A 25,296-nucleotide genomic window follows, 5' to 3' on the forward strand; every position below is an offset into this window, starting at 1 on the left:
CATCTCTTTAACCTGTGCTTGATGCTCTCTACACTCACATTGTCTGTACCTTTAAGACTTGATTAGCCGTAAAGACTTGCATTCCAATCATTATTTATTATTCTGTAAATTGAGTTTGTGTCTTTATATGCCCTGTTTGCTATTTGTGAGCAGATCTCCCACTCACCTGACGAAGGAGCAACGCTCCGAAAGCTAGTGGCGTTTGCTACCAAATAAACCTGTTGGACTTTCACCTGGTGTTGTTAGACTCCTTCCTGTGTGTATCCCTCTTCATCCAGGATTTCCGCTTGGGAAGCACGCGGATTGCGAATATCGGCACCTTTTTCCTGTTTCACCTTTTCATTTCTATTTTGTTTGTGTGACACGAGCTGCAAATTCACTTTCGGAGTGCGCTGATTTAGAGTGGCCTGTGCATAAAGCAACCCAGATGGAAACTGCAGGTGAGCGGATGTCAATCATGATGATTGACAGGTGGGCGGGTTCCTTTGGTTGGCAGGCGACTGCCCAGGGTCTGCGCATGCCTGACGTTGGCGCTCAGTGGCGCGCGCGAGTTTGGAGAGCGGCGCCATGGTAACTAGGCCCGAGGCCGTGGCTGGGCCTGACTCAAGCGCGGGATGATACCGGTGTTGAGCCGGGCGATGAGCAGCGCGATGGGCCGGCGGCTACAGGCCCGCCAAGTTTTGTTTGTGGCCGAGAAGAATGACGCGGCCAAAAGCATCGCGGAGATCATGTCGGGCGGCCGTTTCCGGAGGGTAAGGGGAATAAACATTACTTTCCAAGTAATGGACTCTGCCTATTATAATTTCGATGTGGAGATGCCGGCGTTGGACTGGGGTAAACACAGTAAGAAGTTTAACAACACCAGGTTAAAGTCCAACAGGTTTATTTGGTAGCAAAAGCCTGCTACCAAATAAACCTGTTGGACTTTAACCTGGTGTTGTTAAACTTCTTACTGTATTATAATTTCAGCATCAGTCATTAGAAGAAAACCGCTTCCTAACTACCAAACTCATCCCTTGTTCCACCTGCTTTTTCTTTGAGTCTAAGTTTATGTGGTGTTGTCCATTAGAGTTAGATTGTGGAAACTTTGGAGGATGTGGACTGTTTTTTTAAAATTCATTCGTGGGACATGGGCATCACTGGCTGGCCAGCATTTATTATGATGTGGGGATGCCGGCGTTGGACTGGGGTAAACACAGTAAGAAGTCTCGCAACACCAGGTTAAAGTCCAACAAGTTTATTTGGTAGCACAAGCTTTCGGAGTGACCCACTCCTCCTTCAGTTGGGTGAGGAGTTGTGTTCACAAACAGGGCACATTATGGACACAAACTCAATTTACAAGACGATGGTTGGAATGCGAGTCTTTACAAGTAATCAAGTCTTAAAGGTACAGACAACGTGAGTGGCAAGAGGGCCAAGCACAAGTTAAAGAGATGTGTATTGTCTCCAGCCAGGACGGTTTAGTGAGATTTTGCAAGGCCGGGCAAGTTGTGGGGGTTACAGATAGTGTGACATGATCCCAGTTGAGGCCTCATGTGTGTGGAACTTGGCTATCAGTTTCTGCTCAGCGATTTTGCGTTGTCGTGTGTCATGAAGGCCGCATTGGAGAACACTTTCTCAAAGATCAGAGGCTGAATGCCCGTGGCTGCTGATGTGTTCCCCGACTGGAAGGGAACACTCCTGCCTGGTGATTGTCGAGCGGTGTTCATTCATCTGTTGTCGTAGCGTCTGCATGGTCTCCCCAATGTACCATACTTCAGGACATCCTTTCCTGCATTGTCCTGGCTGGAGACAATACACACCTCATTAACTTGCGCTTGGCCCCCTCTCCACTCACATTGTCTGTACCTTTTAAGAGTTGATTACCTGTAAAGACTCGCATTCCAACCATTATCTTGTAAATTGAGTTTGTGTCTGTATATGCCCTGTTTGTGAACACAAGTCCTCACTCACCTGATGAAGGAACGAGACTCCGAAAGCTTGTGCTGCCAAGTAAACCTGTTGGACTTTAACCTGGTGTTGTGAGACTTCTTACTGTGTTGACCCACAATAAGAAGTCTCACAACACCAGGTTAAAGTCCAACAGGTTTATTTGGTAGCAAATGCCATTTCGGAGCGCTGTTCCTTCGTCAGATGGAGTGGAAATGTGCTCTCAAACAGGGCACAGACACAAAATCAAGTTACAGAATACTGATTAGAATGCGAATCCCTAAAGCCAGCCAGGTCTTAAAGGTACAGACAATGTGGGTGGAGGGAGCATTAAACACAGGTTAAAGAGATGTGTATATTGTCTCCAGACAGAACAGCTAGTGAGATTCTGCAAGCCCAGGAGGCAAGCTGTGGGGGTTACTGATAATGTGACATAAATCCAACATCCCGGTTTAGACCGTCCTCATGTGTGCGGAACTTGGCTATCAGTTTCTGCTCAGCGACTCTGCGCTGTCGTGTGTCATGAAGGCCGCCTTGGAGAATGCTTACCTGAAGATCCAAGGCTGAACGCCCGTGACTGCTGAAGTGCTCCCCCACAGGAAGAGAACAGTCTTGCCTGGTGATTGTTGAGCGGTGTTCATTCATCCGTTGTCGTAGCGTCTGCATGGTTTCCCCAATGTACCATGCCTCGGGACATCCTTTCCTGCAGCGTATCAGGTAGACAATGTTGGCCGAGTTGCAAGACTAGGTACCGTGTACCTGGTAGATGGTGTTCTCACGTGAGATGATGGCATCCGTGTCAATGATCTGGCACGTCTTGCAGAGGTTGCTGTGGCAGGGTTGTGTGGTGTCGTGGTCACTGTTCTCCTGAAGGCTGGGTAGTTTGCTGCGGACAATGGTCTGTTTGAGGTTGCGTGGTTGTTTGAAGGCAAGAAGTGGGGGTGTGGGGATGGCCTTGGCAAGATGTTCGTCTTCATCAATGACATGTTGAAGGCTCCGGAGGAGATGCCGTAGCTTCTCCGCTCCGGGGAAGTACTGGACGACGAAGGGTACTCTGTCCACCGTGTCCCGTGTTTGTCTTCTGAGGAGGTCGGTGCGGTTTTTCGCTGTGGCGCGTCGGAACTGTTGATCGATGAGTCGAACGCCATATCCTGTTCTTATGAGGGCATCTTTCAGCGTCTGGAGGTGTCTGTTGTGATCCTCCTCATCTGAGCAGATCCTGTGTATTCGGAGGGCTTGTCCGTAGGGGATGGCTTCTTTAACGTGTTTAGGGTGGAAGCTGGAGAAGTGGAGCATCGTGAGGTTATCCGTGGGCTTGCGGTACAGTGAGGTGCTGAGGTGACCGTCCTTAATGGAGATGCGTGTGTCCAAGAATGCAACCGATTCCGGAGAGTAGTCCATGGTGAGTCTGATGGTGGGATGGAACTTGTTGATGTCATCATATAGTTGTTTCAGTGACTGCTCACCATGACTCCAAAGGAAGAAAATATCATTGATGTATCTAGTGTATAGCATCGGTTGAAGGTCCTGTGCGGTGAAGAAGTCTTGTTCGAACCTGTGCATGAAGATGTTGGCATATTGAGGTGCGAATTTGGTCCCCATGGCTGTTCCGTGTGTCTGGATGAAGAACTGGTTGTTGAAGGTGAAGACATTGTGGTCCAGGATGAAGCGGATGAGTTGTAAAATTGCATCTGGAAACTGGCAGTTGACGGCATTGAGTACTGAGGCCGTTGCAGCAATGCCATCATTGTGGGGGATGCTGGTGTAGAGTGCTGAGACATCCATTGTGATGAGGAGTGCTCCTGGTTCAACTGCTCCATGTGCGCTGAGTTTCTGTAGGAAGTCCGTAGTGTCGTGACAAAAGCTGGGGGTTCTTTGTATAATGGGTTTCAAGATGCCCTCGCCATAGCCGGAGAGGTTCTTGCACAGGGTTCCATTGCCTGAAACGATGGGACGGCCGGGTGTGTTTGCCTTGTGTATCTTTGGGAGGCAGTAGAGATCTCCAACGCGTGGAGTGCGTGGGATGAGAGCACGGAGGGTGTTTTGAAGGTCTGATCAAAACCTTTGATCCGGAGTGTTGAGTTGACGGGTGTGTTCTTTGGTCGGATCTGTGGGTAACTGTCTGCAGTGTTCCTCGTTGTTCAGTTGTCGGTACACTTCTTTGCAGTAATCCGTTCTGTTCAGTATGACGATGGCCCCTCCTTTGTCTGCTGGTTTGATGACAATGTTGCGGTTGGTCTGAGAGCGTGGATGGCGTTGCGTTGTGCTTGGGTGATGTTCGGTGCTGTCGTGAGTGCGGCTGATGAATTTGGTGTTGACGCACCTCCTGATGGCTTGGGCATACATGTCAAGTCGAGGGCAGCGGCCTTCCGGAGGAGTCCAATTCGACTCTTTCCTCTTCGGTTGCTCTGCGGATCTCTCTGTCTGCTGTTCCGGTTCATTGGCTGTCTCATTGTGTTCGCTGTTGGCCTCTTGGGGTTTGTGGAAGAACTCCCGCAGCTTCATTCGCCTGATGAATTCCTCTGTGTCCGCTGCGAGACTGATGGGGTCTATTTTGGTAGTGGGGCAAAAGTTGAGCCCTCGGCTGAGAACTTCGATTTCATCTGGCTGAAGTGTGTAGTCCGATAAGTTGACAATGAACACCGCTCAACAATCACCAGGCAAGACTGTTCTCTTCCTGTGGGGGAGCACTTCAGCAGTCACGGGCGTTCAGCCTTGGATCTTCAGGTAAGCGTTCTCCAAGGCGACCTTCACGACACACGACAGCGCAGAGTCGCTGAGCAGAAACTGATAGCCAAGTTCCGCACACATGAGGACGGCCTAAACCGGGATGTTGGATTTATGTCACATTATCAGTAACCCCCACAGCTTGCTTCCTGGGCTTGCAGAATCTCACTAGGTGTTCTGTCTGGAGACAATACACATCTCTTTAACCTGTGTTTAATGTTCCCTCCACCCACATTGTCTGTACCTTTAAGACCTGGCTGGCTTTAGGGATTCGCATTCTAATCAGTATTCTGTAACTTGATTTTGTGTCTGTGCCCTGTTTGAGAGCACATTTCCACTCCATCTGACGAAGGAGTAGCGCTCCGAAAGCTTATGGTATTTGCTACCAAATAAACCTGCTGGACTTTAACCTGGTGTTGTGAGACTTCTTACTGTGTTTACCCCAGTCCAACGCCGGCATCTCCACATCTTGACGCACAATGCCATTAGGGAGTGAATTCCAGGATTTTGACCCAGCAACTGTGAAGGAACGGCAATATATTTCCAAGTCAGGATGATGAATGGCTTGGAGGGGAACTTGCAGGTGGTGGTGTTCCCATGTATCTGCTGCCCTTGTCCTTCGAGAAGGAAGCGGTCATGGATTTGGAAGATGCTGTCTAAGGATCTTTGGTGAATTACTGCAGTGCATCATGTAGATAATACATACTGCTGCTCCTGAGCATCAGTGGTGGAGGGAGTGGATGTATGTGGATATAATGCCAATCAAGTGGGTTGCTTTGTCCTGGATGGTGTCAAGCTTCTTGAGTGTTGTTGGAGCTGCACCCATGCAGGCAAGTGGGGAGTATTCCATTGCACTCCTGACTTGTGCCTTGTAGATGGCGGAGTCAGGAGGTGAGTTACACGCCGCAGTATTCCTAGTCTCTGACCTGCTCTTGTAGCCACTGTGTTTATGTGGTGAGTCCAGTTGAGTTTCTGGCCAATGGTAACCCCAAGGGTGTTGATAGTGGGGGATTCAATGATGGTAATGCCATTGAATGTCAAGGGGTGTTGGTTAGAGTGTCTCTTATTGGTGATTGCCTGGCATTTGTGTGTTACTTGCCAGCCCAAGCCTGGATATTGTCCAGATCTTGTACATTTGAACGTGGACTACTTCAGTATCTGAGGAGTTGCGATTGGTGCTGAACATTGCGCATTCATTAGTGAATATCCCCATTTCCTTCCTTATGATGGAGGGAGGGTCATTGATGAAGCAGCTAAAGACAGTTGGGCCTAGGACACTACCCTGAGGGACTCCTGCAGAGATGTCCTGGAGCTGAAATGATTGACCCTCCACAACCACAACTATTTTCCTGTGCATCAGGTATGACTTCAACCAGCAGAGTGTTTGCCCCCTGATGCTCATTGATTCAAGTTTTGCCAAAGCTCCTTGATGCCACACTCGAATGCGGCCTTGATGTCAAGGACTGTCACTCACCTCACCTCTGGAATTCAGCATGTTTGAACCAAGGCTGTAATGAGGTCAGGAGCTGAGTGACCCTGGCGAAACCCAAATTGGGTGTCACTGAGCAGGTTATTGTTGAGCAGGTCCTGCTTGATAGCACTGTCGATTACCCCTTTCATTACTTTACTGATGATCGAGAGTAGACTGGGCGGTAATTGGCCGTGTTGGATTTGTCCTGCTTTTTGTGTACAGAACATACCTGGGCAATTTTCCACATTGTTGGATAGATGCCAGTGTTGTAACTGTACTGGAAGAGCTTGGCTAGGGGAGCGGCAAGTTCTGAAGCACAAAGCTTCAGTACTATGCTGGAATGTTATCAGGGCCCATTGCCTTTGCAGCATCCAGTGCCTCCAGTGGTTTCTTGATGTCCTGTGGAGTGAATCAAATTGGCTGAAGACTGGCATTTGAGATGCTGGGGCCCACTGGAGGACACCAAGATGGATTATCCACTCGGCACTTCTGGCTGAAGATTGCTGCGAATACTTCAGCCTTATCTTTTGCACTGATGTGCTGGGATCCTCGGTATCATTGAGGATGGGAATATTTGTGGAACCTCCTCCTCCAGTTGATTGTGGGATCGCTTAGCTCTGTCTATCACTTGCTGTTTTTGCTGTTTGGCATGCAAGTAATCCTGTTTGGTAGCTTCACCAGGTTGACACCTCATTTTTAGGCATGCCTGGTGCTGCTCCTGGCATGCCCTCCTGCGCTCTCCATTGAACCAGGCTTGATGGTAATGGTTGAGTGGGGGATATATTGGGCCATGAGTTAGCAGCTTGTGCTGGAGTACAATTCCACTGTTGTTGATGGCCCACAGCGCCTCATGGATGCCCAGTCTTGAGTTGCCAAATCGGTTCAAAGTCTGTCCCATTTAGCACGGTCATTGTGCCACACAACACGGTGGGAGTTATTCTCAGTGTGAAGGTGGGACTTGGTCTCCACAAGGACTGTGCGGTGGTCACGCTTACCAATACTGTCATGGACAGATGCATCTGCAGCAGTTTAGCAATTCTTGTGTATGTTATTTATTTTAGCATTTCTAAAACTTACTCATTCAGATGTAGCAAATCTTCATTTTAGCACAAATAATAGTTTTTGAATTGTATGTTATATTAAGTATTACAACGTACAATTGTAAATTGAGTTTGTGTCTATATATGCCCTATTTGTGAACACAACTCCCACTCATGAAGGGGCAGTGCTCCAAAAGTTTGTGCTGCCAATTTAACCTGGTGTTGAGACTTCTTACTGTGCTAACCAACAGAAAGCACAGAGTTGGGATAAATGGATCTTTATCGGGTTGGCAAGATGTAACTAGGGGGATGCCACAGGGTTTGGTCCTCGGGCCCCAACTCCTTACAGTCTATGTTAATCACTTTGATACAGGAATAGAATGCACTATAGCCAAATTTGCAGATGACATGGGGATAGTGAATTGCAATAATGAAATAAGAAATTTACAAATGGATGTGGAGAAGTTAAATGAATGGGGCAAAATTTGGCAGATGGAGTTTAAAGTGGATAAGTGTGAGGTTATCCATTTTGGTAGGAAAAATACAATAGCAAATTATTATCTAAATGCAGAGAAACTTCAGAATGCTTCAGTGCAGAGGGAACTGGATGTCTTCGTGCATGAATTGCAGAAAACTAGTATGCAGGTACAGCAGGTAGCAAGGAAGGCAAATGGAATATTGGCTAAAGGAATAGAATATAAAAGTAATGGAGTGTTGCTGCTTCTGCGCAATGAATTAGAGAGACCCCATTTAGAATATTGTGTGCAGCTTTGCTCTCTTTACTTGAGGGATGTAGTTGCATTGGAGGCAGTTCAGAGGAGGTTCATACGATTGATTCCAGAGATGAGGGGTTGGCTTACAAAGAGAGATTGAGCAGTTTAAGCCTATACTGCCTGGAATTTAGAAGAATGAGAGGATAGCCAATGATGATGTGCATTGTCTCCAGTGACTGGCTGTCTTGTCTGGAGACAATACACATCTTTTTAACCTGTCTTGATGCTCTCTCCACTCACGTTGTTTGTATCTTAAAGACTTGATTAGTTGTAAGTATTCACATTCCAACCATTATTCATGTAAATTGAGTCTGTGTCTTTATATGCCCTGTTTGTGAACAGAATTCCCACTCACCTGAAGAAGGGGCTTGGAGCTCCGAAAGCTTGTGTGGCTTTTGCTACCAAATAAACCTGTTGGACTTTAACCTGGTGTTGTTAAACTTCTTACTGTGTTTACCCCAGTCCAACGCCAGCATCTCCACATCATCCCTATGACAAGACGGATTATCTGGTCATTACCACATTGCTGTTGGTGGGAAGTTGTTATGTGCTACTTGGCTGCTGTGTTTCTGGTATTACAGAAGTGACTACAATTCAAACGTACTTCATTAGTTGTAAGGTGCATTTAGATGCCTGTTAGTTGTGAAAAGTGCATTAGAAATGCCATTCATGCCATTCCTATGCTTGTCCCATGCCATCGGGGCGGCACGGTAGCACAGTGGTTAGCACTGCTGCTTCACAGCTCCAGGGTCCCGGGTTCGATTCCCAGCTCGGGTCACTGCCTGTGTGGAGTTTGCACATTCTCCTTGTGTCTGCGTGGGTTTCCTCCGGGTGCTCCGGTTTCTTCCCACATCCAAAGATGTGCAGGTTAGGTTGATTGGCCAGGTTAAAAATTGCCCCTTAGAATCGTGGGATGCGTAGGTTAGAGGAATTAGTGGGTAAATATGTGGGGGTAGGGCCTGGGTGGGATTGTGGTCGGTGCAGACTCGATGGGCCGAATGGCCTCCTTCTGCACTGTAGGGTTTCTATGATTTCATGATTCTATGATCTCTATCCCCCCCCCATCAATCTCTCATGGAAATCCTCTCTCCAGCCAGGGTAACTTTGTTCGACTTATTTCTCACTGTTTTTGTTCACCAGCCCCTCATTCTTCTGCTGTTGCTGCCACCAACTGTTGGCACCTGCATATGCATCACATTCTCCAGTCCTGCATGTACCACACATTCCTCTGTTTACCAGGCACCACCTACTGACAAATACATCCCTTAAACTGACTAATCCAAACTGTCCAAAGAGACAACATTTGAGTCTTATAGATAGGTGGAGTCAGTAAGTGGGAATGCATTAAAGTTGTAAGTTGTGTGTGTATGTGAATGCATGAAGTGTGATGAGGTTGGTGAATTATGTGCCCAGATAACCACATGGAAATATTTTAAAAATTCATTTTGTGGAATGTGAGCATCACTGGCTAGGTCAGCATTTATTACCCAACACTCGTTGCCCTTCAGAAGGTGGTAGTGGTGGGGTGAGGCGGTGGGTGGATGGATTCCAGGACTTTGACCCAGTGACAGTGAAGGAATGGCAATTATATTTCTAAGTCAGGATGACTTGAGGGACCTCCAGATGGTAGTTTTCCCCAGACATCTGCTGTTCTTGACTTTCTAGATGGTAGTGGAACTGGGTTTGGCAGGTGCTGTGTGAGGAACGTTGATGAATTCCTGCAGCACATCTTGTAGGTGGTACACATGGCTTCCACTGATTGCCAGTGATGGAGGGATTTAACGTGTGTGGAAGGGGGTAGCAATCAAGTTTGATGCTTTGTCCTGGATGATGTTGAGCTTCTTGAGTGATGTTTGAGCCGCACTCATTCAGGTGCAGAGTATGGATTGTATAGTAAAGTTTATATATTAGTCACAAGTAAGGCTTACATTAACGTTGCAATGAAGTTACTGTGAAATTTCCCTAGCTGCCACAATCCGGCACCTGCTCGGGTCAACGCACCTAACCAACACGTCTTTCAGAATGTGGGAGGAAACCCATGCAGACACAGGGAGAACGTGCAAATTCCACACAGACCCAAACTGGAGATCGAACCCAGGTCCCTGGCGCTGTGAAGCAGCAGTGCTAACCACTGTGCTACCCTGCCGTCCAGTATTCCATTGCAGTCTGACTTGTGCTTTGCAGATGGTGGACAGACTTTAGGGAGTCAGGAGGTGAGTTACACTCCACAGGATCCCCACCCTTTGACTTGCTTTGGTAGCTGCAGTATTTATGTGGTTAGTCCAGTTCAGTTTCTGGTCAATGGTAACCTGCAGGATGTTGACAATGGGGGATTCAGCAATGGTAATCTCATTGAATGTCAAGGGGTGATGGTTAGATCCTCTCTTGTTGGAGATGGCACTTGTGTGGCGTGAATATTACTTGCCACTTATCAGCCCAGGCCAGGATATTTTCTAGGTCTTGCTGCATTTCGACATAAACTCTTTCAGTATCTGAGGAGTCACGATTGGTGGTGAACGTTGTGCAGTCATCTGCAAACATCCCCACTTCTGACGTTATGATGGAAGGGGGGGGTCATTGGTGAAGCAGCTGAAGATGGTTTAACCTAGGACACCAGTCTGAAGAAGTCCTGCAGTGATGTCCTGGAGCTGAGATGATTGACGTTTAACCACCGCAACCATATTTCTTTGCGCAAGGTATGATTCCAACTAGCGGAGAGAGAGAGTTTTCCCTCTGATTCCCATTGACTTCAGTTGTGCTCAGACTCCTTGATGCCATACTTGGTTAAATGCTCCCTTGATGTCAAGGGCAGTCACTTTCACCTCATGGATAACGGAGATCTGGTTTAGGGATGGGCAAAACTGGATACTAAATATTGGATTGAAAATCTTTAGGAAAGAAAGGAGAATTGGTGGCAGCATTGATTGAGGAGAATATTAGTATGTTTCTGGCCTAACAAGGAAGGAGGTATTGTTGGATCTGGTTTTAAGGAATGGAGTGGATCAAAGTATCCGGAGGGGAACAATTATCATAATTCAAAAGATTTAGATCAGTATAGAAAAGGACAACAAGCAATGTAAAGTAAAAATACTTAATTAGAAGAGGGCCAATTTCAGTGGGGTGAAAACATCTGGGTATGTAAGTTGGAATCAAAAGATATGAACATAAGAATTAGGAGCAGGAGAAGGTCACTTGGCCCCTCGAGTCTGATCGGCCTGTCATTCAATGAGGTCATAGCTGATCTGATTGTAAACTCAACCCCACATTCCTGCCTGCACCCAATAACCTTTTAATCTCATTATTCAAGAATCTAACTATCTCTGCCTTAAAATATTCAAAAAGTATGAGAAGAGACAGACAGCTGACATAAAAAGGAATCCAAAAGTTTGTTCTCAGCGTATAAATACTTAAGTGGTGTTGAGAGGAGGTTTGGGGCCCAGAAAGCAAAAAAAAAGAATTGCGTTTATTTAACACTTTTCATGACCTCCGATGGCTTAAAGCACTTTACAGCCAATGAAGTACCTTTTGAGGTATAGTTGAAGTAGTAATGTAGGAAAAAAGGGAATCTGTGCTAAATTAGTACTTTGTAGTTGTCTTTGCCAAAGAAGAAGACACAACTGAAGTCACAGTGAAAGAGGAGGTCATTGAAACACTGAAAGTATTGATAAGAGGGAGCTCTTAGAAAGGATGCTGTGCTTAACATTGATAAGTCACCAGAACAAGATGGGATGCATATGAAGATATTGATGGAAGTAAGGGAGGAAATTATGAAGACATGGGCCATAATTTCCTCATTCCCTTGAGACATTGGTACCAGAGGACTGGTGAATTGCAAAAGGATGTAAGCGTAAACCTAGCAACTATAAGCCAATCTGTTTAACTTGAGGAATGATAATCTGTGACAGCATTTACAGTCACTTGGTCAAGTGTGGGCTAATTAAGGAAAGCCAATGTGCATTTGTTCATGACAAATTATTTTTAACTAACTTGACTGAGTTTTTTGAGGTAATGGAGAGGGTAGATAAGAGTAATGTGGTCCATGTCACGTGCATGGACTTTCAAAAGGCGTTTGATAAAGTGCCTCATTACAGGCTTATCAGCAAGTTAAAGCCCGTAGAATGATAACATGGGTGTGAAGTTGTTTGAATGACAGGAGACTGAGAGTAGTGTTGAACAGTTGTCTTTCAGGCTGGAGGAAGGTATTTGGGGGGTTCCCCAGGAGCCATACACTAAGGTTGCTGATATTAATAGCCTAGACTTGGATATACAGGACACCGCTTCGAAATTAGCAGATGACACAAAGCTTGGAACTACTGTGGAAGAGAATAGTGATAGACTTCATCAGGATATAGACTGGTGGAATAGGCAGACATGTAGCAGATAAAACTTGATGCAGCAAAGTGTGAATGGTACAGTGGTAGGAAGGATGAGGAAAGGCAGAATGCAGAGTGCAATTCTGAAGCTGGTGCCGGAAGAGTGACCTGAATGTATATATGCACAAAATAGAGTCATAGGGTGCAAAATCAAGTAGGTTATGGTCAACCTTTATAAGACACTGGTTTGGCCTCCACTGGAATATTGTCTCCAATTCTAAACACCAGACCTCAGGAAGGATGTGAAGGCTTTAGAGAGGGGGCAGAAAAGATCTATGAAAATAATTCCAGGAATGAGCAACTTCAGTTACATGGATAAGCTGAGAGAGATTTTATAGAACTGCTCAAAATTGCGAGGAATCTAGACAGAGTAGATGGAGAGAAACTGAAGGGTCAAGAACTAGAGGATGCCGATATGAGGGGAATGACAAGTGAAGTACTGGTGCAATGAGGTTAAACACAATGCATGGTTTGGACCTGGAATGCATTGCCTGAAAATGTGATGGAGGGAGATTTGCTCTTTGGGTTTCAGAAGTGAATTGGATGAGCATTTGATGAGGGGAAATTTGCAGGGTTATGGAGAAAGGATATGGTTGTGGGTGTTGCTCTCGCATGGAGCAAGCATGAGTCCATACTCATGGTCCAAATAGTTGTCTCCTCGCTGTAACCATTCCATATATGATTATAGCTACCTTCTGAATCTGAATATTCCCAGTCACCACCCTGGTGTATCCAGTCTTTGTTCTTCCATTCGCCCTACCCCTCTCGTATCCATTGCCCTCCAAATCAGTGGGATGATCTCCCACTGATTGACTTCACATCTATTCTTGACCGACTACCATTACAAATTCTTTTTGCCCTGGAAGCAGAAATTTATACCTCTTTGTTTTCCCCCTCAGTCCCTTCCGCTGGTTTTGAAGTAATAATTGCTTGGCAGATCGGTTTACTTTTTGATAGATTGGTTGACGAGGGAAGGGCCGTGGATGTCGTCTATATGGACTTTAGTAAAGCGTTTGACAAAGTCCCTCATGGTAGGCTGGTGAAAAAGGTTGGATCTCATGGGATAAAGGGGGAGGTGGCTAGATGGGTGGAGAACTGGCTTGGTCACAGAAGACAGAGGGTGGTAGTGGAAGGGTCTTTTTCCAGCTGGAGGCCTGTGACTAGTGGTGTTCCGCAGGGCTCTGTATTGGAACCTCTGCTGTTTGTGATTTGTATAAATGATCTGGAAGAAGGTGTAACTGGGGTGATCGCTCAGTTTGCGGACGACACAAAATTGGCAGGACTTGCAGATAGTGAGGAGCATTGTCAGAAGCTACAGAAGGATATAGATAGGCTGGAAATTTGGGCAAAGAAATGGCAGATGGAGTTCAATCCTGATAAATGCGAAGTGATGCATTTTGGTAGAAATAATGTAGGGAGGAGCTATATGATAAATGGCAGAACCATAAAGGGTGTAGATAGGCAGAGGCTCCTGGGTGTGCAAGTCCACAGATCCTTGAAAGTGACGTCACAGGTGGAGAAGGTGGTGAAGAAGGCATATGGCATGCTTGCCTTTATAGGACGGGGCATAGAGTATAAAAGTTGGGGTCTGATGTTGCAGATGTATAGAACGTTGGTTCGGCCGCATCTGGAATACTGCGTCCAGTTCTGGACGCCACACTACCAGAAGGACGTGGAGGCTTTGGAGAGAGTACAGAGGAGGTTTACCAGGATGTTACCTGGTATGGAGGGGCTTAGTTATGAGGAGAGATTGGGTAAACTGGGGTTGTTCTCCCTGGAAAGACGGAGGATGAGGGGAGACTTAATAGAGGTGTATAAAATTATGAAAGGCATGGATAGGGTGAATGGTGGGAAGCTTTTCCCCAGGTCGGTGGTGACGTTCACGAGGGGTCATAGGTTCAAGGTGAAGGGGGGGAGGTTTAACACAGATATCAGACGGACATATTTTACACAGAGGGTGGTGGGGGCCTGGAATGCGCTGCCAGGCAAGGTGGTGGAGGCGGACACACTGGGAACATTTAAGACTTATTTAGACAGCCATATGAACGGAGTGGGAATGGAGGGATACAAAAGAATGGTCTAGTTTGGACCAGGGAGCGGCGCGGGCTTGGAGGGCCGAAGGGCCTATTCCTGTGCTGTATTGTTCTTTGTTCTTTGTTCTTCCCTGAATTTGCAGAACTATGTTCATCCTGCTGGTTTCGCTGTATGTATTTTAAGTCAGCTAAAATGGCTGAAGTGCCACTGATATAGGAGTTTGGTATGTCAGTGTATTACCTCAGGGATTTTGCACAGTTGGCTAATCTGTTTATGGTTGCTTTGAACAATAGAGCAGGGCCTTATTCACATTCATCACACTATAGAGTTATTGTACGTGATGTAGTTCAGTTATACTAATTGCCAAAATCTATCATAAAGCGTATGCTTGAATATTGTCTGTGTGTAGATACAAACACATTATTTAAAGATGTCTTAGTACAGTGACTTTTTATGTCGACATTTAAAGACCCTCTCTCCCTCAGTTCTACAGAATTCTGGAGATAATTCTTGCCCACCGAATGAAATCATCAATGGTTTTACATCTTCAGTTTATTTTCTTTATCTCTCCTCTACTTCAAATATGTGGCAGATGTTTCTGGGCCTGGGTGGATTGAATCAACTAGGTGCAGGGAGGATCAGATGTCCATAAGAGAGCTCAAAGAGCAAGCAACTAATTTAAAACGGCAGGAATTTGGGTTACAGCTGAGCAATTCTTCTGGTCAGTACTAATGGAAGAAAATCTGGTCCAGTGATTTGAGCTGGATTAGGGACTGAACAATGCTGGATACCTTTGCGCACTCCTGATTGTGTCCAGGCTGTGAATGTAAACAGGCATTTCAACCATTGGGATCATTACAGCTGAGCCAAATATGTCTTCACCTGATAACCACACAGATGCATTATTTCTGGCACTTTCATTTGATAGCAATCAGGAGCGTAATTCCTGGATTTTTTTTTCTCATGCATCTTGATTACTACTGCTTTTCTGATAAAGATCAGTAAACAGAGCGATATGACGGCACCTGGGCTTTTAGTCTGGAGAGCTAGTGGCAGCCCAGGTCATGCTCTGACTTGAATTGGGAAGCCGCGACATGTGTTTTGATATTTTGTTTAATTTCCAAATACTGTTTCTCAATAATGTTCCTGTTTTTGCTTCAACCAGAGAGAAGGACTTTCAAAATTCAACAAGATCTATGAATATGATTATCACCTATTCGGTCAGGTATGTCTTCAGATTCATAAGCTCTTCAAACTCTTCCTGAGTTTTCTTTTGTTCATCTCTTTTCTTACTGTGACATCTGTTGTGAGTGGTAGCGTCTCAGTAACTACTCACAAGCCTCATCCAGAGGGTCATATGATCTGGCACTAAGGTTACTTGGCATGGTGAGGGGATGAAAGAGAGAGCAAGAGAGAGATGGTGGTGGTGGTGCACATATGGTGAATTACTCCGACTATTTTTGCTTCCCTCTTCCTAAGCTACTCTTGATGGTAGAGCTAGGATAGGTACTTTTAACTGGCCATGTGTGTTGAGTGTCTAATACGTTGTGCTGTTGAAAGCTAGTTAGTGATGGATAGACCTTGAGCCAATCTTTACACTTACAAACACTTATTTACAGAATTACACATTACAAGCATTAATCTTTCACCCAAATTTTTAAAATTCAGTCTTGGGTGTAGCTGTCACTGGCTAAGCCTGCATTTATTACCCATCCCTAATTACTCTCAAAGGTGGTGGTGAGTTGCCTTCTTGAACCGCTGCAGTCCATGTGATGGTCACCCACAAAGTTATCAGGGCAGGAGCTGCAGGATTTTGACCCAGCGGCAGTGAAGGAATATTTCCAAGTTAGGATGGTGGGTGTCTTGGACAGGAACTTTGAGGTGGTGGAGTTCCTATGCATCTACTGCCCTTGTCCTTCTAGGTAGTAAAGGTTATAGATTTGGAAGGTGCAGTCGAAGGAGCCTTGGTGAGTTGTTGCAGTGCATCTTGTAGACGGTACACACTACTGTTACTGTGCATCAATGGTGGAGGGAGTGAATGTTTGTGAATGGTGTGCCAACAAGGAGGTTGTTCTGTCCTGGATGGTTCTTGAGTGTTGTTGGAGCTGTACTCATTCAGTCAATTGGAGAGTATTCCATCACACTCCTGACTTGTGTCTTGTAGAATGTGGACAGGCTTTGGAGAGTCAAGAGGTGAGTTACTGCAGGATTCCCAGCCTCTTACCTGGTCTTGTAGCCACAGTATTTATCTGGCTAACCTGGTTTAGTTCTGGTCAGTGGTAACCCCAGGATGTTGATAGTGTGGGACTCCGCAATGGGAGGGGTGATGGTTAGATTCTCTTTTGTTGGAGATGGTCATTGCCTGGCACTTTTATACCATAGAACCCCTACACTGCAGGTCCATCAAGTCTGCACCAACTCTCTGACAGAGCATCTTACCCAGTGGTGTGAATATTACTTACCACTTGTTAGCCCAAGTATGGATATTGTCCAGGTCTTGCTGCATTTGGACATGGACTGCTTCAGTATCTGAGGAGTCGCTGGTGCTGCTGAACATTAAACAATGTTCAGCAGCACCAGCGAACATCCCCACTTCTGACCTTATGATGGAAGGGCTGTCGGTAATGAAGGTGGTGAAGATGGTTGGGCCTAGGACATTATTACTCCGAGGAACTCGGTGATGTCCTGGAACTGAGATGATTAACCTCCACAACTATCTTACTTTCTGCTTAGTATGACTCCAACCAGAGCAGTTTTCCCCCTGATTCCAATTGACTCCAGTTTTGCGAAAGCTCCTTGATGTCACACTCAGTCAAATGTTGCCTTGCTGTCAAGGTCAGTCACTCGCATCTCACCTTGAGTTCAGCTGTTTTGTCAGTTTCAGGGCATAAGTGAATCTCCAGTTAATGCCCACCACATGCACACAATTGAGCACAATATACGATTCATGTGTGCACCATTGTGTTGCTTTCCTCTAAGTGCAGTAATTTTTGAGATGGAGATGTGATTCTGGACAGTAGGAAGACCACCCGCAATCTCAAGTTTCTGACCGTTGTATACCGTTAAAAATAAAAAGCAGGTTGTTTTGATTAATAAATGTTGGATCACCAACTGTCCTCTCCAGTATTTCATAGTCTTAAGAAAATTAGGGTTGGCCTCTTGGAATGCAAGCAAGGCATGGGAATCAAGGCAAGCAAGGCATGGGAATCAAGGCATGGGAATCAAGGCAAGCAAGGCATATGGGGGTAAAGGCAAGCAAGGCTTGAGGGTAAAGTTGTGCTAGAATTTTCTGAGTTGCAAGTGGAATGATTTTAAAACAAAGTCTTAGGAGGAATGACCAGTAGGAAGGGTTCAGTGCACTTTTACAATGTGCTACACAAAGCCAGAATCAAAACCTTCACCCACTGGTAGAGGGCAGCAGACACCATCCACTGTTATCAGATCCTGCTACAGCTCAGTTTAAAATTGATGTTAAAGAAAAGATAAATGGAGAAAATCTTTTATCTGGAAGTGAGTGAAAATACATTTTTCTTTCTTTGTGTGCAAGGGTGTGGGGATTAAAATCTAAAAATGGATGTAATGTGATGTTTATGTTGGTGCAAGTAATGTTTATTTGATATCACTCATTTTTTTTCCCTTTCTCGCCACCATACTTACAGAATGTTGCTATAGTGATGACCTCTGTCTCAGGTCACCTCCTTGAGTTAGAGTTCAAATCACCTTTTCAGAAATGGTAAGTTTTATTTAAATATGAAGCCATGTTGAGATTCATCTCGTAAACAGATCTGAGTCAGCGGGTAGGGGGGAATTGATCTCAGGATTGGGTCGATGGTGCAGCCTGTTATCATAGCCCACTAATCAGATGTACAGGGATGAACTGTAAACTATATGCCATGCGTGTGAAGCAAAAATCATATTCTAATTTTGTTCACTCTGCGGTGTCAGAAGAATATAAAAATGATCCTGTTCTCGTTTTAAGCAAACAACAAATTTCAGAATTCAACAAGATCACTTAATGAGAATAATGTGTGCTAAGTCTGGATTTTGCTCATTGAAGCTTTTTTATTCAATATCTAGGCACAGCTGTAACCCTGTGACTCTCTTTAATGCTGAAGTGGAGAAGTACTGTCCAGAGAACTATGTGAATATTAAGGTGCAGTAATTATATAAATGGTTCAGGATCACATGCTGCACATGTGCTTTGCTGTATATCTAATCCATTGTGTACCTGCTGTGTGAGTGTTTGATGGGACAGAGAGCTTTACACTATATCTAACATGTGCTGCACTGGCTCTAGAAGTGTTTTTGAGAGATTAAAAGTGCTCTTCCCCAGTGTTATCACCTTGATGATCAGATAAATTCATCAGTTTGTGTAGATTTCAAATAATGAATCTTTGCATGAAAAGGTGATGCTGTTTGATCAGGAGTTTAACAGAGAACATAATAATTGCAGCTGATTCTTGGCTTTTATTCGTTTATAGAGAACCCTGGAGCGAGAGGTGAGGAAATGTCAGGCCTTGATCCTTTGGACTGACTGTGATCGCGAAGGGGAGAACATCGGATTTGAAATCATTCATGTGTGTAAAGCAGGTTTGTGTGATGGCACGCTTTGTTGGATCCTAGTAGCATGAAGTGTGCATGTCCGATTCTGTAATAATTTAAGGATTTCACAGAAATTTCTGTTGATTTTGTCCAATAGTTGGAAGAAAGGATTTATTATTTCGCTCAACCTCCTCTAAGGGCAGTGATGGGTAACCTAGGCTAGTGAGTCTCAGTGGGCTGCAAGATTGAAATCAGGCTTGTTCGCTAGCCCTGATCCCGTGAATAATATTAAATACGTTTAATGCACACTGAATATTTCATAATGAGTTATAGAAAATGCTTAATCATTTATTTATGAAAACTATCATCAACTTCAAATGGTAAAAATAAAACCAATATTAACACTTCGGGAGCACATGGCTCACTGTCAATGTTATGTGCAGTCAGCATGCACCTCACTTCACTTGTCCTTCCTGTACATGTGCATAATTTCAGTCGTACCCCTAGGGACAAACATGCAATAGAGATCAGCGGAATGTGGCAACTCTGCACGTGGGCAATGGTCAACAAAATGTCTTGTGAATCTCGGGCTGCAGGTTGCCCACCACCGTTAGGGTCTCTACAGGTTAGGCAATGCCTAGAACCAGACAGCTTTCAGACCTCTGCTAATCCTACCCTGAACTGACCAGCACATATCAAGCAGGAGAACATGCCAGTTATATTTATGGCTAGAAGCTCAATAGTGTTGGTATTAATGATAGGACTGTACTATAAAGTTCTGTCATCTGTTTTATGCTAACTGTCTCTGCATTTTATTTGGAAAATAATTGGTGAAGTCAGCATGTGTATTAAACATGTCAGTTCATAAATGCAGTTTATGAAGAGGAGGCACTTGGCCAAGTTCTAGTAGCCTCACTATTGTCCAGTGAGAGCAGCATTACTTGGTATCGACCTGAGGGACACAAATCACAATGAAATGTGACCCTCAGTGCACAGTCAGCTTGTCGATGTTACCAAGGGTAGTATTACAATTTGAGTGTCTCTTGAGGTGTGGAGAAGACAGCCATCTGACCTGTGCAGGGAGATGTTGGCAGACAGGAAGGATTGGAATTGGGTGAAGCTGTGCTGTTTGTAATTTTGCGTTTATATTGTTCGTTCTTTTGGAAGAGCTTGCAGGAAGACTTTGCTGCATGTTTGTTAATGATAGTCATTCTACCTTGGCAGTGAAGCCCAATCTACAGGTGCTGCGAGCACGATTTTCTGAGATTACACCTCACTCCATCAGACAAGCCTGTGAGAATCTGGTGGAACCTGATCAGAAAGTCAGCGATGCTGTTGATGTAAGACAGGAGTTGGACCTTAGGATAGGTAAGGTGTCCAAGGGCATTTGTTTTTTCTGTGCTTTCCATGTGAAAATAACTTGCAGTGGCTCTGACGCGTTCCACTTTATTTGTTTTGGTGATGTTAAATGTTGAATTGTGGTCTGGAAATCTGGAGAACTCCCCTGTTAATGGACAGGTAGAGGGAATCAGTAAACTCTGAATATTATGCACTTGCCTCTGGAGTTAGCTTTGAACCCGCGATCAATCAAGAATACCATCAACTAAGTCAAGATGTAACTGAAATTTGCCTTTGCAATGCTGCTTGAATGGAGTTGTATAATTTTATCTGTATAGGTGCCTCATTCACCCGGTTTCAGACCTTGCGACTACAGAAAATATTCCCGAACGTGCTCTCAAATCAACTCATCAGCTATGGCAGCTGTCAGTTTCCCACGCTGGGGTTTGTGGTTGAGCGTTTCAAAGCAATCCAAGCTTTTATCCAAGAAACATTCTTTAAAATCAAAGGTATGATGCAGCTGTTGTATGTTTTTGAACATTGTTTGAAATGTTTGTCAGTGGGTATCAACTGACAGGGATCATGCTTTAGCACATTGTCTGCTTGCACAATCGAATAACCCCATGATGTTCACACACAAGAAGTGATAACTTGGGGCAAGGTATGCAGAGAGTTGGGATGCGTGTAAAATCTCACCCTAGAATGAGTCTCTGCCACCAAGGACAAAGGAAGAAAAAATAATGCTGATTCCCAGGAGCATAATATAATGGATTCTGTAGTGAAATATCACTATTGTGTGTTAGTTCTGTTAATTAAATAGTGGTCAGATATTTCAATAATTGGAGTCTAAACTTCTGGAAAAGTAATTATGGACCCATGCCCAAAATGCAGTTTATCTGGATTCTGAAGGAATGGGTTACTGGATAAGCACCTTTTGGTGACAGGTGCATTTTTACAGAGTTCCCTTGTTCTTGTCAATTTTGCTAACATGGTACGGGTGATCTGTGTTTGTTTGTGGACATACCAAATGTGCCAGACATCAGTGGGGAGTTTTGTCTTTTCAGTTACCCATGAGACTGAAGATGGAAACGTAGAATTTAACTGGAAAAGACATCGCCTCTTCAACCACACAGCATGCCTTGTACTTTATCAGATCTGCATGGAGGTGAACACATTCATTCTGATTATCCTGAGTCCCTAAAATATTTCAAGTTGGGAGAGGATAGCAAAGTGGATTAAAAATTGGTTGGGAGGGAAAAGAGAGAAGTTGAAGGTTATATATTTCACTGTGGTTGGAAATGGGTTGTGGTATCCCAAGGGACCACTTCTGTTCACTATTAATGATTTGGATATAGTCCCAGTGAGAGTGAAGATGGTACAAACATAGGTAGAGTTAATTCTTTAGAAGAGCGAAGCTGTAAAGGGATATTGATGAGATTGAAGAATTGCCTAAAAAGTGCTGGATGAAATTCAATATGCTTGAGGGAAAGTAGATGCATTTTGGCTTTAAAAAAATGATCGGCTCTAATTGTAGTGTGAATAGAAGTAGGCTCAGTGCTGTGAGACTTTGGGGACAGGTTCACAGGATATTAAAGACTATTGTATTAAAGCTCAAGTTGATGTGGCTGTAGGAAAATTAAATACAGAACTTAAAATAGAATATGCTGGAAATATTTTGCAGCTCGGGAAGTATGTTTTAGAGAGAGAAAAAGAGCTAATGTTTCAGCTCTGACCTTTCATCAGACTGGAAACCAAATGAAATTTTAGGTTTTATCTTGGAGTTACAGGGTATAAACATGAAGAGGTAATGATGAGCTTGTATTAGCATTAATTAGACCTCTTTGTTAATCGGGTTCCACCTCATTGGAATGATATTAAGACTTGACAGAGGGAAACGTGCAGATTCATTAGAATGCTGCCTGAGGAAACACAAATAGGAAGACATATTTGAATAATTGGTTCGTTTCTTGATAGAGCAACGCAAATATAATAGACTGTTTAATATTCTGAAGGGATGGGACAGGGTAGATAAAAAACTTTCCAGTAATTAAAGGCCCAGAATTAGAAGCTATAGATACAGGATTAAATGCAAGAGAACAGAGGAGGAGAAACATCTTTGCACATGGTAGTGAAGCTGTGGAATTCGCAGTGTGATTGAGGCAGAAACTCCAAATGTTCTGGATTAGTTTGGATAGGTGGATGAAGGAAAACTGGATCCAGTGAAATGGGAACAGGGTGTGTAAATTATATCTGCAGCCTCTGAGTGAAGCAGTTTTGTGTGGTTGAACTTGTGGCTCTTGGGAAGCCTATTCTGCAGGGATGTGGGGATGTAGTGGTGGGCTGTGAAAGGGCTTGTGAGTGCAATCCTGTTAATGAATAAGATTTCTCTCAGCCTCTCAACTGTTTGTTGCACGGGGTGTTATTTAAGAAAATTCAGAAATAGATAATTAAAACCTCAGTATTGTAAAACTCCATTGTTTTTATGAATGCTCTCTTGATATCCTTTATTTGCTGATCACAGGATCCGGTTGCGACTGTACTTGATGTTTTTACCAAACCAAAGAGCAAATGGAGACCTTTAGCCCTTGACACTGTGGTGTGTATCTAGATGTAGTTCACATTCTATTGTTAAAAATAAAAAAATTGCCTTTGTGATTATCAATTTTTAAAAAGTGGGCCTGCTTCGAAATATGTTTGTGACGTGCTGCAGCAGCATGAGATTTAGATGTTTCTATTTTAAATTATTTTATATTGAATGCTCTCATTCTGTGGTTTAAGGATATTTATAATGGAATGCTACTTGCTCCTTTAGCTCAATGGGTTTATGCTGTGACATACAAATCAGGAAAATTCCAGCTTTGCTCCCTGGGCTGTGCAAGGTTAGCTGATCTCAGCCAGGCCAGTATATTTGCTTTTTAAAGTCTGGGTTAGAAGGAAGAAGGTGTCCTGGGACTCTGATTGAAGTCCTTGGATGTTCAGTGAGAACTGGAAACAACCTATATTTAGTTTATTTATTAGTTACAAGTAGGCTTACATTCACACTGTAATGAAGTCACTGTGAAAATCCCCAAGTTGCCACACTCTGGTGCCTGCTCGGGTAAACTGAGGGAGAATTTAACATGGCCAATGCACCTAACCTGCACATCTTTGGACTGTGGGAGGAAACCGGAGCACCCAGAGGAAACCCACGCAGACACAGGGAGAATGTGCAAACTCCTCACAGCCAGTGACCCAAGCCGGGAATTGAATCCAGGTCCCTGGCGCTGTGAGGCAGCAGTGCTAACCACTGTGCCATCATGCTGTCCTCCTTGGCCAACACTGTTGAAGCTCGTTTCAATATTGAGCATAGTGTTTACTTGGAGCTCAGCTGGAACGTTAGGCTAGCGTGGAGTCAGTGACATTAGGAGGGAAGCACTTTGTTCCTGGATCTGCAGAACAGAGAAGCACAATGAAGCCAAATAGTTGCATCAGCTGAGATAATCTGACTTCATAGAGACAGCAGGAGCCTGATGAACTCCTTGACCATGATGACTTCAGTCCTATATGACACATTGCAGTTACTCACTGAACCTATTGAGGAACTGATGTTGTGGTGTCATCATTTTCAAGATTATAATGAAATCAATTTGAAACTCTATAATTGATGTTAAATATGATGGCAGTACTCCCTGCCACTTTCCTTTCCTGTCCTAACAGTGCCAACTCTTATTGGAAAACGACTCCACAATCTTCCATAAATGTTAGTCTTTATATGTGTTTGTTGGCAGACTGTTCATCCACTGTGGTGGAAGGGGTAACCACAGCTGAGCCTACCCCTGTCTCAGTACCCAAACTCTCTCAACACTGCAGAGAAATGGTTGATGACCAAGCCCCAAAACTCATGAGGTTTCCTTATCAAGCTTAAGCTAAAGTTTCAAGTTTGCTTATTAGCATCACATGTAGGCTTACATTAACACTGCAATGAAGTTACTGTGAAAATCCCCGAGTCGCCACAGTCTGATGCCTGTTCAGGTACGCTGAGGGAGAATTTAGCATGGCCAATGCACCTAACCAGTACATCTTTTGGGTTGTGGGAGGAAACCGGAGTCCTCGGAGGAAACTCACGCAGAAACGGGGAGAACGTGCAGACTCCGCACAGACACATCCAAGCCGGGAATCGAACGGGGTCCCTGGCACTGAGAGGCAACAGTGCTAACCACTGTGCTGCCTAAAAGTTTTGTAAAATCATCAGAATTCTCAATGATTGCATCAGAATAAAAGAGTATAAAAAGCTTGGCGTGTGTTTTCTCCATTGCAATTTGAAATCTGAGTATCTAGAAACTCAAACAAAATGTGAGATATCTGGCATTCATGATTGTTATGACTGTAAGACTGGCATATAACACATGGCAGACAGGGTGTTTTAACATAGACCCTGTACATCCTCTCCATCTTTTAAATCTCTTTGCTTACCTTTCGCAATCCTTCTCCACTTGATGCTTCCAAGCTGCCTTTGCCTGTAGGAAGCCTTTTGTGGCCATTTACTACATTAAAGGTGCATGCAAGGATTGATTGTTAGCAGAAAGTATTTGAATGATCTCAGTAAGAATTGGCATTTGAATTTTTTTTAAAAGCAGCAATTCTGTTTACAAAACAGGAATTGGAGAAGCTGGTTTCCAGGAAGCTGAAGATCAACGCAAAGGAGACAATGAGGATAGCGGAGAAGCTATATACACAAGGGTGAGGTTCAATGTGATTTTGCACTCTAGCTGTTTTTAGAATATATATTTTACTGTATGAGAAATGTTTACTTTTTTACTCAGTATTTGGAGCCTTCTGCCTTCAATGAGTTCTCCCCTCAATCTCCCTCCCTTGGTCCTACTGTCTCACCACATGTCTCCCTGCCTTTAAAATCTTTTCAAATGTTTCTTCCATTGTGCTTTTGGTCATATTTCCTGACACTGCTATATTTGCTCAGCTTCTGCTGAAGCACGTTGGGCCACTTGCTGCATTAAATGTACTGTATAAATATGAGCTGTGTCACTGGTGAGTCATAGGAAGGAGAAAAATTAGTTCAGTTCATGAGCACA

The 25,296-nt window shown here is 44.3% G+C and overlaps 1 protein-coding gene across 1 annotated transcript in view; it reads left to right on the forward strand.

The window, feature by feature from the left end:
* Nucleotides 1-535: 535 nt before the first annotated feature.
* Nucleotides 536-25,296, forward strand: part of top3a (DNA topoisomerase III alpha) — a 37,296-nt gene continuing 12,535 nt past the window's right edge. The window contains exons 1-10 of the mRNA XM_078240370.1: nt 536-752; nt 15,513-15,572; nt 18,007-18,080; nt 18,425-18,500; nt 18,829-18,937; nt 20,114-20,257; nt 20,566-20,736; nt 21,292-21,392; nt 22,749-22,823; nt 24,864-24,946. Coding sequence (XP_078096496.1) covers nt 615-752; nt 15,513-15,572; nt 18,007-18,080; nt 18,425-18,500; nt 18,829-18,937; nt 20,114-20,257; nt 20,566-20,736; nt 21,292-21,392; nt 22,749-22,823; nt 24,864-24,946 — 1,031 coding nt within the window. The 5' untranslated portion in view covers nt 536-614. The remainder of the gene's footprint in view (nt 753-15,512; nt 15,573-18,006; nt 18,081-18,424; nt 18,501-18,828; nt 18,938-20,113; nt 20,258-20,565; nt 20,737-21,291; nt 21,393-22,748; nt 22,824-24,863; nt 24,947-25,296) is intronic.

The sequence above is a fragment of the Mustelus asterias genome, chromosome 23 (assembly GCF_964213995.1).
Source record: "Mustelus asterias chromosome 23, sMusAst1.hap1.1, whole genome shotgun sequence".
In the NCBI taxonomy this organism is placed as follows: Eukaryota; Metazoa; Chordata; class Chondrichthyes; order Carcharhiniformes; family Triakidae; genus Mustelus; species Mustelus asterias.